At 42.9% G+C, this 12,602-nt stretch overlaps 2 protein-coding genes across 7 annotated transcripts in view; both read left to right on the top strand.

Annotated features, from left to right (window-relative positions):
• Positions 1-3,458: 3,458 nt before the first annotated feature.
• On the top strand, positions 3,459-6,738 carry LOC138197012 (RING finger protein 228). Its single transcript, XM_069147461.1, has one exon. The coding sequence runs from the start codon at positions 3,882-3,884 to the stop codon at positions 4,650-4,652; it is 771 nt and encodes a 256-aa protein (XP_069003562.1). The 5' UTR covers positions 3,459-3,881; the 3' UTR covers positions 4,653-6,738.
• A 5,096-nt stretch (positions 6,739-11,834) lies between these two features.
• Positions 11,835-12,602, top strand: part of pax3b (paired box 3b) — a 29,879-nt gene continuing 29,111 nt past the window's right edge. For all 6 annotated transcript variants that reach the window (XM_069147459.1, XM_069147456.1, XM_069147458.1 and 3 more), the window contains exon 1: positions 11,835-12,278. In XM_069147459.1, the coding sequence (XP_069003560.1) occupies positions 12,194-12,278 (85 nt within the window). In that variant the 5' untranslated portion in view covers positions 11,835-12,193. The remainder of the gene's footprint in view (positions 12,279-12,602) is intronic.

Below are 12,602 nucleotides of genomic sequence, written 5' to 3'. Positions count from 1 at the left end.
AATCCAGAACTGTTGTATTTCTTTCACATTCTTAGGCCTGAAGAGAACAGTGGAGTGCTCTCGTCACATATATCAGCAAGGAACGAAGAAAGCCAGCCACCGCGGGCCCCATGTGGGTTTAGTGTGGGCAGTGTGGGCAGAAGCAGCCCACGCATATCGGACCCACTGTGGATTTTCCAATTTAAATTTAATCTTCACTGACAGCCCACGTGCAGTTGTGCACCACAGAGCCCACAGTCTTTTCTCCTTTTGGCCCCATTGTGCATTGTCTGTGGACAGTCCACATTTTGACTTGCCTGCAGTTACCCAACATGGGCCCACCGCTGGCCTGCCTGTACCGGGCCCCCGATGTTTCTCCATTTGGGAAGCCCATTTGGGCTTACCCATAGGTACCCCACACAGGCCCATTACTGCCCAGCACTGACCTCCTATATTGGCTATTTCTGAGCCTCCTCACACATGCAATCACTGGGTAATGTGTCTCAGGCTATTGGAATTTAAAATGTAATATATCATGGATATGTAATGTACGGTTTGCCTTTTAAAGCTTCAGACAAGGCCATTTGGTCGACGCCTGTGTTTTGAAACCAAGTACAAGCACATTATGGCAGATTTTTCATTTGAGTTTTAGGAACTTCTTGTTGAGATCTGTGCTAGATGCAGGCCTACGTGAAATTGTCTATCTTAATGTGCTCTGCCTGACTGCTGCACTGGAAAAAAGAAACAAACAGATAATGGTTGGGCATTAATTTAAATGTTGGCTTGGGTTGCACTGTTAAAATCTCTTGTTGTGTGTATGTGTGTAGCTTTAAGTTCCTGTATTTGGTTAAATTGGATTATTTTATTATTATAAAAATAATACCTGTCTTTTTGACATAAAGTAATACTAAACACTTGGATAAAACTGGAAATTCATGCGACAGTGATGGAGTAAAGTTTCAAAGCTGTTTCACACCAGTTTACTGGCGTTGTGTGTAGCTGACGCTGGTGCTTTTATTCTGAAAGGATGAGCTAGCCAGGTCCGGAGCAACACTAGGTACCTTAATACAAGTAGACCCCTTTCTAGCTAATATTAGCTCAGTCAAAACCATTAGCTTTCCTCAAGTATGAATTTAAGACAACCTGATTATGATCATAAAAATGAATTTGTTCTTACTTGAACCAAATGTGTTCTTGGAGTATTTACGGTGTACTTCTCTGTGTAATCATGTCTGTTTGTTAAAGCTAACTTCATATGTTGTGAATGTAAATCGCACAGTTTGCTGTTTCTTCTTAAAGCTTTTATTTTCCTTTCACAGCCAGCCAGCCGGGATGTGAAGCTTCAGAGAGAAGAGTACAACAGCAGTGACTTGCATTGGCAGGTATGTCTTCAAACAGTGCTGTCTAGCATCTGTTTATCTCCATCACCGCCCTGCTTAGAAACACTGCAGATCACGAGAGCATCTTTGACAGCTGGACAACATGAAAACTTGTAAAACAATAATAATAAATAAATAAAGATGTGTTGAAGGTCTTGTAGACGCACGAGGAAATTTTGATTAAGGATCATTTGTCTAACTCAATAGGTCCATCTTAGTATACAAATATTATATGATGTAAAACTGTGTATTGGAAATAGGCAAATACTTTTGAAATGTTGGGATTGTTCTGGTACCATGGCAGCTATTTTGAGGGGCAAAAAGGCACATTACTAACAGACAAGGATGTTATATTTAGATCTTATATATTTGATCTTTTAGTGGCACACTGGAAATATACTGGAATGTTTAAATCCAATTTGGATTGTTCTTAATATAACAATGAAGAAATTGTGACTTTGCCATGTATGAGTCAAACATACTGCATACAAGTAGAATAATTTTGATCTGGCAGATATAAAGACCCCCCTCAGATATAAAGTCCCCCCCCCTCAGATATAAAGTCCCCCCTCAGATATAAAGTCCCCCCCTCAGATATAAAGACCCCCCTCAGATATAAAGTCCCCCCCCCTCAGATATAAAGTCCCCCCTCAGATATAAAGTCCCCCCCTCAGATATAAAGTCCCCCCTCAGATATAAAGACCCCCCTCAGGTCCCCCCTCTTCTCTGATAAACACAGCTGAAGGAAGTGGAGGAAATATGAACCCACCCAACAGGGATTGCGTTGTGCTGTTTTTCTGATAATTGTTGTGAGTTTCAGGCCTATGGGATATTACACGTTTATTATGTTCTTTTACATCATTTAAAACTTTTTTCAGTATTGTGAATTTTTTCATATTATCAATTATGTACTTTTGAAAAACAATTTTCATTTTTTTGGAATAGCTTTTGTATGACGTACGTGGGATTGTTTTGGCCCACTGTTGGTCTGTGGCACCTCTATAATAATCTTTGGGCCCTTCGGGAGCCCATTAGCGTCCCACCTGTAGTGGGTCCACACCACCAGGGAAATGAGCCCAATAGTGTTCAGCCCTCACCGGGTCCGCTCTTTTGGGCTTGGTGTTGGCTGCCCACTGCGGCCCACTTGTGGCCAACATTTCACGACAAATACGGGCTCCATGTGGACATCCCAAATGGGGTCCAATTTTCAGCCCTCAGTGGCCCCCAAAGTGGGGTTGTTTGACCCGTATATCAATTAATGTCCTTAGCGTATATTGACTTATAAAACCTGTAGGAACTATTCAGCCAGAGATTTAATCATCCTCATCTGGAAATCCAAACAGAGTACCTCACTTGCAACCTACTATTAAAAAAAACTAAAGTCAGGACTTCATTTTTCATATCTTGGTACCCGTTATTAAAAACTCATGAAGTCATTGTCGTGAAATCAATTTTAATCATTCATTTGATGTGCTCTGATGTGGAGTTCAACTAAAAACTGGTAGGAATCCATTTCCTTGCTTCAAATCCTGTGATCTAAATCACGAGTTAGATCATCAAAAGAAGTTCGACTTCAAAAAAAAAAAAATATATATATATATATATATATTTCAAAGTACATGAGTGTCCTGTGGAGAGAACGGTTTGGGTCAGTTTGATCCCAACCAAATGCCACAAACTATCAATGTTATGTGTGATATTAAATATTCAGAAATGATGAAGTTATTTTACCTTCAGTCCCTGACTCCCCCAGTTTCATTCCCTAAATCATCCCTACCCTCTGACAGCACCTCCATCACTGTTAAGAGTGCTGTATCACCCTCACAGGTTCATCAGCTGCTAGTTGTACAGTTGGACTTCTTGTGCCTGTCAGTGAGCTGGCTGGATTTTTACTGAGCACGAGGATTTCTGAAATGATAGAAAACCTCAGCTGGACATTCACCACGTGGTAAATGTGGACCTTGTATATTGAAACAGATTTTGTACTTTGGATGTTTTGCTGGTGCGCTGCAGGAAACAGTGAATTGACGCCCCCACTTGACCAAATTAGCGCATCCTGTTGTCCGCTCGTGTCTACGTAATTGCGATCGAGCATGGCAGTCAAATGCTGCCTGCACAGCCAGCACTGAACACAACAACCTCTCTCTCTCTTTATAACGGGACTTCGGGGCGACACATCGTCTCTCTCTCTCTCTCTCTCTCTCTCTCTCTCTTTGCTCTGTGGGATGCTCGGACTCCCTGGACGGATGAGCCCTCGCTCGCACCGGAGTCACCACCATTACATCATCTACTCCCACACAGCCCAACGCCAACTGAGAGCTTTTTAATATTTCACCGGGACCCTGGTCGTTTCGACCGAGCCGCCCCGCTCTTCACAAAGGACGCCGAGGGGATTATTAAAACACATCTACAATATCTGCGGGGATGATGGCGTTTCAATAAAAGGGGGAGGAGAGGAGGAGAGACGTGCACCGTCATCAGCATCTGTCCGCCAGCTCCCTTTGTGTTCACCGGAGAATGTGAATGGCGAAAGATGACATGGCAGAGGTAGATTTGGCATCAAACGGAGCGGAACCCCCCGGCGAGGCCCCCCCGGTGTTTCCGTACGAGGAGTACGAATGCAAAATCTGTTACAATTATTTCGACCTTGACCGCCGGGCTCCTAAGATCCTAGAGTGCCTGCACACGTTTTGCGAGGAGTGCCTGAACACGCTTCACCTCCGGGAGGAGCGGCCATGGCGCATCAGCTGCCCCGTCTGTCGCCACCGGACTCCGGTGCCGGATTATCGGATACAAAACCTGCCCAACAACACCAAGGTGACGGAGGATTTTCCGCTCTACATCGACTCGGACCCCCTGCCACAGGACGCTTTGCCGCTGTACCCTCCCCCGCTGCACCCAGCTCTTGTCGCCCTCCGCCGGGAGGAGGCGTCGGGGACGTCCAGCGCCAGCCAGGCGACACCGTCCACCACCGTGTCCACGGCCACGACCCTCTCGCAGGATTCGGTGCGCTACGACAGCTGTCAGAGCTGCAAGAGAGTGGCGCTGACCACCGGCTGCGTCTGCGTGATCTTCTCCTTTCTGTCCATGCTGGTGTTGCTGTTCATGGGCCTGATCTTTGTGCACAGTCACAGCATTCCGCCCTCGCCGGCGGGACCCATTTGCTTGTCGGTAGCCAGCATCCTGGCCATGTTCTCCGTGGTCGTCACATGGCTCATCTGCTGGCTTAAATACAGACCGGACCATGAGACAGGCCGCGCGTCCGCCACCAGTAACTCCCGGAGAAATGCCTGATAGGCAGCGGGCTCTGACTATTGATGGAGATGTTGTTCCGTGGGTGTGTGATTATGTACATAGTACTGGCAACTGATACTCCTGCTCCCTTTACTTTTCTAGGAATAATTCTTGCCCAAAAATGGCCTTTTATCAGTATAGTAAACACCCAAAGGCCTTCGAGTTGTTTGGAGCAATAGGCCTACATGATCCTCGATAATCTTTTCCTTAAATTGTGCACTTGAATTTGCAGTAGGCCCGGCTGACTGGGCATCTTGATGAGTGAACTGAAGACTTAGACCCCCTGCTGTTGGTCTGAGCCGGTTTGGTGATTGAATGTGAAGTGCTTATTTCCAGGATTTGACAACCTCCCCACCCTCTCTCACTAAATAATATGCATATGCCACTCACTGTATGATAACTGTCCATGATGATTCACTCACATCTCAACAAAGCACTATTGTATTGTACAGATATTTGACAATGTTCACTTCAGAGTTTGCAGGTGATGGCTTATGGATTCTATTGAGGCTCATCGTAGCCTGTGTGTTCACGTGGGAAGCCTCTAATATGTCAATCCGTTAAGAATCGTATCCACAATCCAAATGTGTAAATAGTCCACGAGTAGCTACAGAGAAGTGGTGAGTGATACTGGGTAGGTGTGATCAGCCTTCTTTGAAGACCTTCCTGAACCTTGTGCTTTAACCTAATCCTGCAGGATGGCACAGTTTCCATTGAAAACAATGAAAGGGCACCTCCTCCAGCAGACAAAGGGATACAAAGAGATAGCTTGTGATTTTTGAACCTGTGTTTTTGCTACTTTTGTGCATGTTTGGCTACTGACAGGTCAAAGCTTTTGATTTTCCCCTCTTTTTCTGAATTTTGATGGAAGTCACTCCTGACCCGTGTGCCTCACCTTGTTACTGAATGAAGCTAAACTTCACTGTTATCATGATCAAAATCACGCACGGGCATCCCTCCTGCCTCCGACAGCATCCGGCTGGGGTGCATGTCGGCAGGGATTTCCTCCTCTTCACCTCATTTACACGTTAGGTGAAAACAGGGTTCCCAACATTTAGTACCTTTTTTTTTTTTTTATACTGATGAAAAATGTCTGCGTGGTTTTGTGTTCAGCTTTGGGGAAAGAGTAGAATTCTTAAGTAATCAGTGCTCCCCTTTCAGCTGCTTCCACATCCACTCCTCTTCTTCCTTCAAAGCCATAAGTGAGAATCCAATCTTTGCAGAGAATTTCTGAAAGGAAACATTTGGTGTCACTCTGGTTCCTCTGGGATTGTCAGGAGTCGTAATTACCTGTGGAAAGAGCCCCGTGAGCTGTGTGGCTGAGACTAGAATGAGTCCTTTAAAGGAAAAACACCACAGTATGGGCTGAGAGAGCGTGTGCTGCACTAACACCACGCAAACACTGAGCGATGCTAAACTAAATCTATTTTTCCCTCTGAAATACATGGTGTGAAAAGACAGACAATGTAATGAAAAAAAGCTCAAAGTGAAGGGACTGGAGCGGACAGACTTGTTTTGAGAATTACTGTGAATCGTTGGTAACGTTTGTGTTTGTTACTGTTGCTACAATCTATTCAATTATTTATTTATAGGTCTTAGATATGGCAAAAATTGCTACCCTATGAATGTGGGTATTAGGGCATGTGAATTGGAATCTTCTGGCTCCCTGAGGGCTTTTGATTTAGATATTTGGACACCTAAGTGTTGTTTTTTTTTCTTTATTCTGAGCACTTCTTGCACACTGGTATCCGTACCTCACAGCAGGGGAAACAGAAAAAGCAATTTAACACTATTTTTAAACCCCCTCAATCTGATCGTCATGCTCGCTCCAATCATCCCGCCAAACCTTCTCCCAACTTCGATATGATGCACTTTCACCCTCTTATTTGACACAAGTAACGGGGTATACCTTTGACAAATGGACGCATATTGTATTTATTTCAGAGGACCTAAAAAATGCTGTTGGTTTTTATGAGAATCTGTGGTTGTTGTTAAAGTACCAAATTGTATTTGCACAGAGAAATGTTCTTTATGTGCTGTTTTACATACATAAACACATTTCAGTAATAAAGGTATCGTGAATATCCGCGGCGTTCATCATTTGTCTCAATGCTGGGTGAAGAACAGCTGATGGATAGGCCTGTTACCGGCTTTATTTTATCATGCTCGGTCTTACATAATGACTGGTAATAATCTGAATATGATCCAAGCTGACACATTTACTCTAGCTCCCTGCTGTGCATCAAATATGCCCCCTGCTGGATGATAAAGGATTCTACATGCTATATATATATATATATATATAAAAAATAAAAAAAGATGAAATCCACCTTTCTGTCAGCATGGTTGCATTTGTCATGTAGGTCTAGCTGTGTAAACTTCTGGTAGCTAAAGCTTGATTAAAAGTAAATACATTTTTCAGTTTGGGCAGGATGCTGATGTCAGTGGGTAATATCACAGACAAAGATTTATCATATGTGTTTACCTGTTCATACAAGGCTCCCCTTTTTAGGTGATATAAATCCAACCATTCAGAAACAACATTTTCCTCTCAAACAGCAGCAGAATATATATTTTTATTAAAAAGCCGCGCTGGCTGGTCACCATCTAATTGCTGGTGACCATTAAGTTCATGCTTCACATCACGTGCCAACCTAAAGTCCAATGCTCCATAAATGAATGCTGTCACACAGTGGGTTTACTACAATAATATACCTCTCTCTCATCATCTCAGCTCCACGTAAAAAAAAAACCACAGTCTCTGTTCACTGATTGGTCAATTCAGTGCAGCACAACAGGAACAGGTTTTACTGGAAAACACTTACAGAGGCAAATGTGTTTACAAATTAGCCGTGACAACAAACAGCATCCGAAAATCAGACGTGTTTTTGTAAGTATCGCTGGTCTAATGCATTTGAATGCCTCTCATTAGATATTTAGCTCAGGGTACAAACTTTGGCTTAACAACGAGGAGTTTTCATCCAGGGCTCTCGTGCTACATCGCGTGACTTTGCCGGCAACGGGAAAATCATATAAGGTGTATAAAAGCTTGGAGTTTACAACTCAGTAACCTGCAGACTAACTCCTGCTTGGTGTTTGCATCTCCATCATACTTGAGACGACTGCATCTTGATGCGACACCCGGACCCGGTTTAAGTAAACATTTGAATTATTACTGTAAAACACCCAATAAAAGTTGGTTAGAACTTGGAGATAACAAAAACATTTTAGTATTTAGATATAGGCCTAAAGCGAACATTTACTTTTAGATTAAAAAAAAAAGAAGAAAAAAAGATTAAACACATATTCATTGGTCTTTTAGTAATTCGTCATTATAGACGGGTCGATATAATCTAAATAATAGGAATAAGCATTTTTTTTCACTAGATTGGCAAATAGTTAAAATATTCAACATGGAGAAAGAATAACCAAAATAACTGATGTAAATCAGGTTATTAAATTAAAAAAAAAAAATACACAACCCAATTTGAATCCACGTCTCATTGTGTTGATTATAGCCTATAGTTTATTATATTTTTTTAATTATTTACATTATTGCGCATCCAAAGTTCTATATTCAGTGGTGGAAGTGTATTTACATAATGGAAATCAAAAATGGTGTGCTGTCATTAGTAAGCTACAAAGCTTATTCGTAATGAAATGATTGAAAATGTAAAAAATACCCAGATACACTTCCACTGTGCAGTTTGTATTTATGTGCATTAATGGAATATGATGTATTAACTGTTCACCTCTCAACATTTAAGACAAGTCACCCGTCCAGGTCAGAGTTAAAGGACAAGTGAAGGGGAGAGGGAGAGAAGAGAAGAGAGCGCAGATAAATGCCGCAAATGAGTGACGCTCACCAGATCAGTGGAAAACAGGAGCTAAAATATACACATGGTTATTCTGAGGCAGCTATGAAATGACTCTTCCTCCAAAGACTGAGAAGAGTGAAAGGAAACTTGCTGTGAGTACAGAGGCTTCATGCAGACAAGGGTTCATTTCATTGAGGATGTGTTTGTTTTTATGCAGTTTGCTTTACAGACATCAAGTGCGTCATAAATGGTGGTCTATCGGTAAAAGTAGCTATAAAAAAAAAAAAAAAAAAAAGTAAAGATATACTTACTGTGCACAAAGGCAGTTCATCTCAGTATTTATCATCTGCATGAATGGAATATGACGCATTAACCTTTGACAGAAAGGACCTGAATTTGTACACTTTTCACTTTATTGAGTTTAGTTGAATGTGTCGTGTTTTAAAAAAAACAACAGCAACAAAAAAACAACCTTTCTTCCTAAACTGAATCAACAAATGTAGTGGAGTAAGAAATCTTCAAAATCAGTCCGAAATGTCGTGGAGCTGAAACTTTTGTGTGTAAATCCACAGCCACCCCGATCTCTCTATTAATGATTACCCTAACACACTGATGGAAAACTAATTGATTTGACAACTACGTGTTTGTGAAGTCCCTCCACACAGAGCATGTGATGCAACTAATTTATTTCTCATCAGGAGAGATTTCTGACTTTGAGTTTCATCCCCCGGTAATGGATTGGACACGGAGATTGAGTGTCGCTTTAAAAGAAAGGGCCGAGGTATGCATCATGCCTCTCTGTTTTCCATTTGCTCCCCTTTGTTGTTTTTTTCTTTTCTTACTCTATAATATCCAATTTCAATCCGATCTCCCCCAAATCGTCACGTCCATCAGTGTAAAGAGTGACGGTTCTCTTTTGTACCCCTCGGGTTGTTCTATCATTTATTTTGTTGTCCTTAAAACAACATATTCATTCACATATTAACTCCGAACTGTTCATTTTTTTGATTTGCCTACCGCCTGTAAAACCCAAAAGGTTTGAATATTCCCTAAAGAGTACTATCTGGTTTACAACAAATGTAAAATGAGTCAAAAACAAACTCACACGTCCCCTCTCTTTGAAGCCATGCTGTGAAAACCTGCAGGTTCCATTCATTTCACGCATGATAATCATCCAGTGTCTGCAGGATGACACCCCCTTTTAAGCAGGTGAAAGACCGCCGTTAGTCCTTCTTATTCTAATCCTTTGTCCGCGCGCGTATTTGTCAGCAAAGACAACATTTGAAGTGCGTTTCCCCCCAAACAGTCAATAAAAGAGGCCAATGTTAATTGAAACCTACTTATCCTGTGGGATATCTCCTCCCTGCGCATATGAAGGTGAATAACAGTGACCCCCCCCCCCCCCCCACCCCCCGTCGAGGCCTCGTTATTGCTCACATAGCCCACAGGTGAGTGGGCTGGGACATTAAAGGGATGATCAGGTGCTCGGGGTGCTTTTCAGCTTTAATTTTGCATGAGTCACACGAAGCTCTCGGGGCTTCAGGCGTTCAAACAAACTCTGAGGTAGAATATATATATCCTGCTACAATCACTTAGATATTTCCAAGTGGGCACAGATGTCCTATTTGACCAGTAATGTATATAAATTTGCTTTATAATCTTGAATTCTGCACCCTGCCAGGAGATGAGGTAATCTGTGCCAAAAATATAAGATACAAATTTATTAATTCGAGTTAAATTTATCACACGGTTTTGCAGAAATTCTACAGCCTGCAGATTTAACAACAACAATGCAAATCTAAATTAAAATTTAAAAAAAAGTTCCTCTCTTGCACCCGTTCAAGGATCCACTTTCCCAGCAGTGATGACGGAGTTGCCTTTCTTCGGACGATGGACAGTGAAGTAAAACGAGCCTTTGTCTCGTTTCAAAGCTCACGAGCGGAATCTTTGCTCCAGTGATTGATTGTGGACTAAAGGATGCTGTGACCCACGACACTAAAAGAGAGAGAAAGCCAGCAGAACTTTCAAGGGAAACAATACCTTCGCGCTCCTATTGTCTCTGCTGGGTGGTGACGCAATGTTGATTATCAGACATTTGAGTCGGAATGAAAATACACCCTCTGCACTGTGGTGGCTCGGAGCTAGACGCGCTTTACGGCCGCCCCGGCGTCGTATCCTGCTGTGGCGCACGTCCCCCTTCAGACTGTTCTCGGCTGGCTGGTGCTCAGTCTGAAAACCACAATAAATTCCTTGAGGTGCACACACTTTAGCACCATTTGTGTCATATATGAGGCCACGGGGTGGAAACAAATTAGAGGTCGTGTGCGATTATATGCGTTAAACACTTCGGAGATGATATCATGCGCAGTTTGGCAACAAGGGAATCTGATGAAGATATTTTTTTTGTCCCAATAATTTCTAAAGATCTGCACATAGGAAAAAGTTACAAGTTTGGGCTTTGCCTCATCAGGCCATTGCGGTTTCATTAAAGCCAGAATAATACTGGCATGTAAGCAGTGGTCAATGGAGAGGAGCCTACAATAAATTGACCAAATATGAAGCGCTTGGCAGTTATCATTAAAATTGGTCTTCAAGCTGTGTCAGGAAGTTCTGCCCTGGTATCAAAATCAAATCAGCCTACGTAAAATATAAATAATCGTAATTTAGTTCAATGCAGCAGCTCAGCAGTGCCAGTTCAGTCTTGTTCAGTATTATTTTGGGGCTGAGACTTTCTTCGTTTTTATTTTAAGGCTGCAAGTGCTATTTTAGGTGACAAGTGTTTCTAATAAATCGTCCATCTTCTTCACATACACGAAGAGGCAAATATTTCACAAGGAAAAGTGCCTGAATTACACAGATTTTTTTTTTTTTATCTGTCTGCAGCCCTTTGTTTAATATTTAGGCTGTTCATTTTACAGATTAGAATACAGGGAAGAGATGATAAATGGACAGAAAATAAATGGAAAATGCTGACTTCAGTGTGTGTCTGTGTTAATAGTTTGGTGACTCACTAATAGTTCATCACATTAACCAAATAATTAGAGCTCTGCCTCTCAATCATCTTTTTCTTGCTGTACTTTCCACCCAGCGGTTCACTCAACACCGACGTTTTGCTGGTTAAACAGTACATTCAGTGAGTCTGCCACAGCTTTGGGTTTTGTGAATCGACGCCCCTGTCCCGTCCGAGCCGAGCTGTGACAGCGTCCCTGATAGGACCAAAGTTTTCGGCCTCAGCCAATCATCGCACGCCGCTGCGCACCGGGCTGTACCCGCTCGACCAATCCGAGCCGGGAGTGCTGACTGGGAGAGAGAAGAGCTCCGCTACTTTGGACGGACTCCTCTCACTTTGAACGGGTGTCAACAAACAACAACAACAATAACAATATTTTTAGCCTGAGCTGCACCGTCTTGGCAACCTCGTTCCCAAAAGCGTCAATAGTGGGGAATAAAAACCAGCAGGACGAAGAAACGAACTCTTTTAACGCCCTCAAATCACGTTTTCTACTTTTTTTGTTGTCGTCAAATCGAGCTCCTCAGAGGGTTGAGTCTGTCCCGGGACGCTGCTTGGCTGTAGCGGCAACTCTAACCCGAGCCCAACTCCCAGGAAGCTTCTCACACAGGCGACCGTTTTAAACACCGTCCTCCTGCGGCACCGTCGCTGTCGGGGGAGCAGCTTCTCCGTCAGGAGGAGGTCTCCGCAGTCACTGGGGTGGTGGAGGAGGTATGACTGCGTTGGCGGGGTCTATTCCCAGGATGATGCGACCCACGCTGGCCCAGAACTACCCCCGCAGCGGCTTCCCACTGGAAGGTAAAGCATCAAAGGACGGAGGACGCTGGAGGTTGTCAGAGGATCATTTAGCTCTCAGTTGTAGTCAGTGAAAAGTTACTGTTGCTTTTATGTGGCCGCGGACCTCTCAGTCAGCCATGTCTCCATAAAACTCAAGCTCAAAAACCAACTAGGCCATTTGTACACTGAAAGGACGTACAACTTTTAAAGAATTAGGCCTTCACCTCAGTTAGATGGACCATCATTATGTTGGCTATTTTTCATCGCAATTATTTAGCTGCTGCTTTGGTATTTCATTTACTGTTTTTCTAATCATTTTGGTTGTAATTTTGCCAATCTTGTTTG

Source organism: Embiotoca jacksoni, unplaced genomic scaffold (assembly GCF_022577435.1).
Source record: "Embiotoca jacksoni isolate LCO1_2020_lvr unplaced genomic scaffold, fEmbJac1.0.p SCAF_14, whole genome shotgun sequence".
Classification (NCBI taxonomy): Eukaryota; Metazoa; Chordata; class Actinopteri; family Embiotocidae; genus Embiotoca; species Embiotoca jacksoni.
The sequence above is the reverse complement of the archived record's forward strand: the minus strand, read 5'-3'. Positions and strand labels throughout refer to the sequence as shown.

Coding starts and splice junctions, on each gene's coding strand:
- LOC138197012 (XM_069147461.1), top strand. CDS start 3,882: ATGGCGAAAGATGACATGGCAGAGGTAGATTTGGCATCAAACGGAGCG.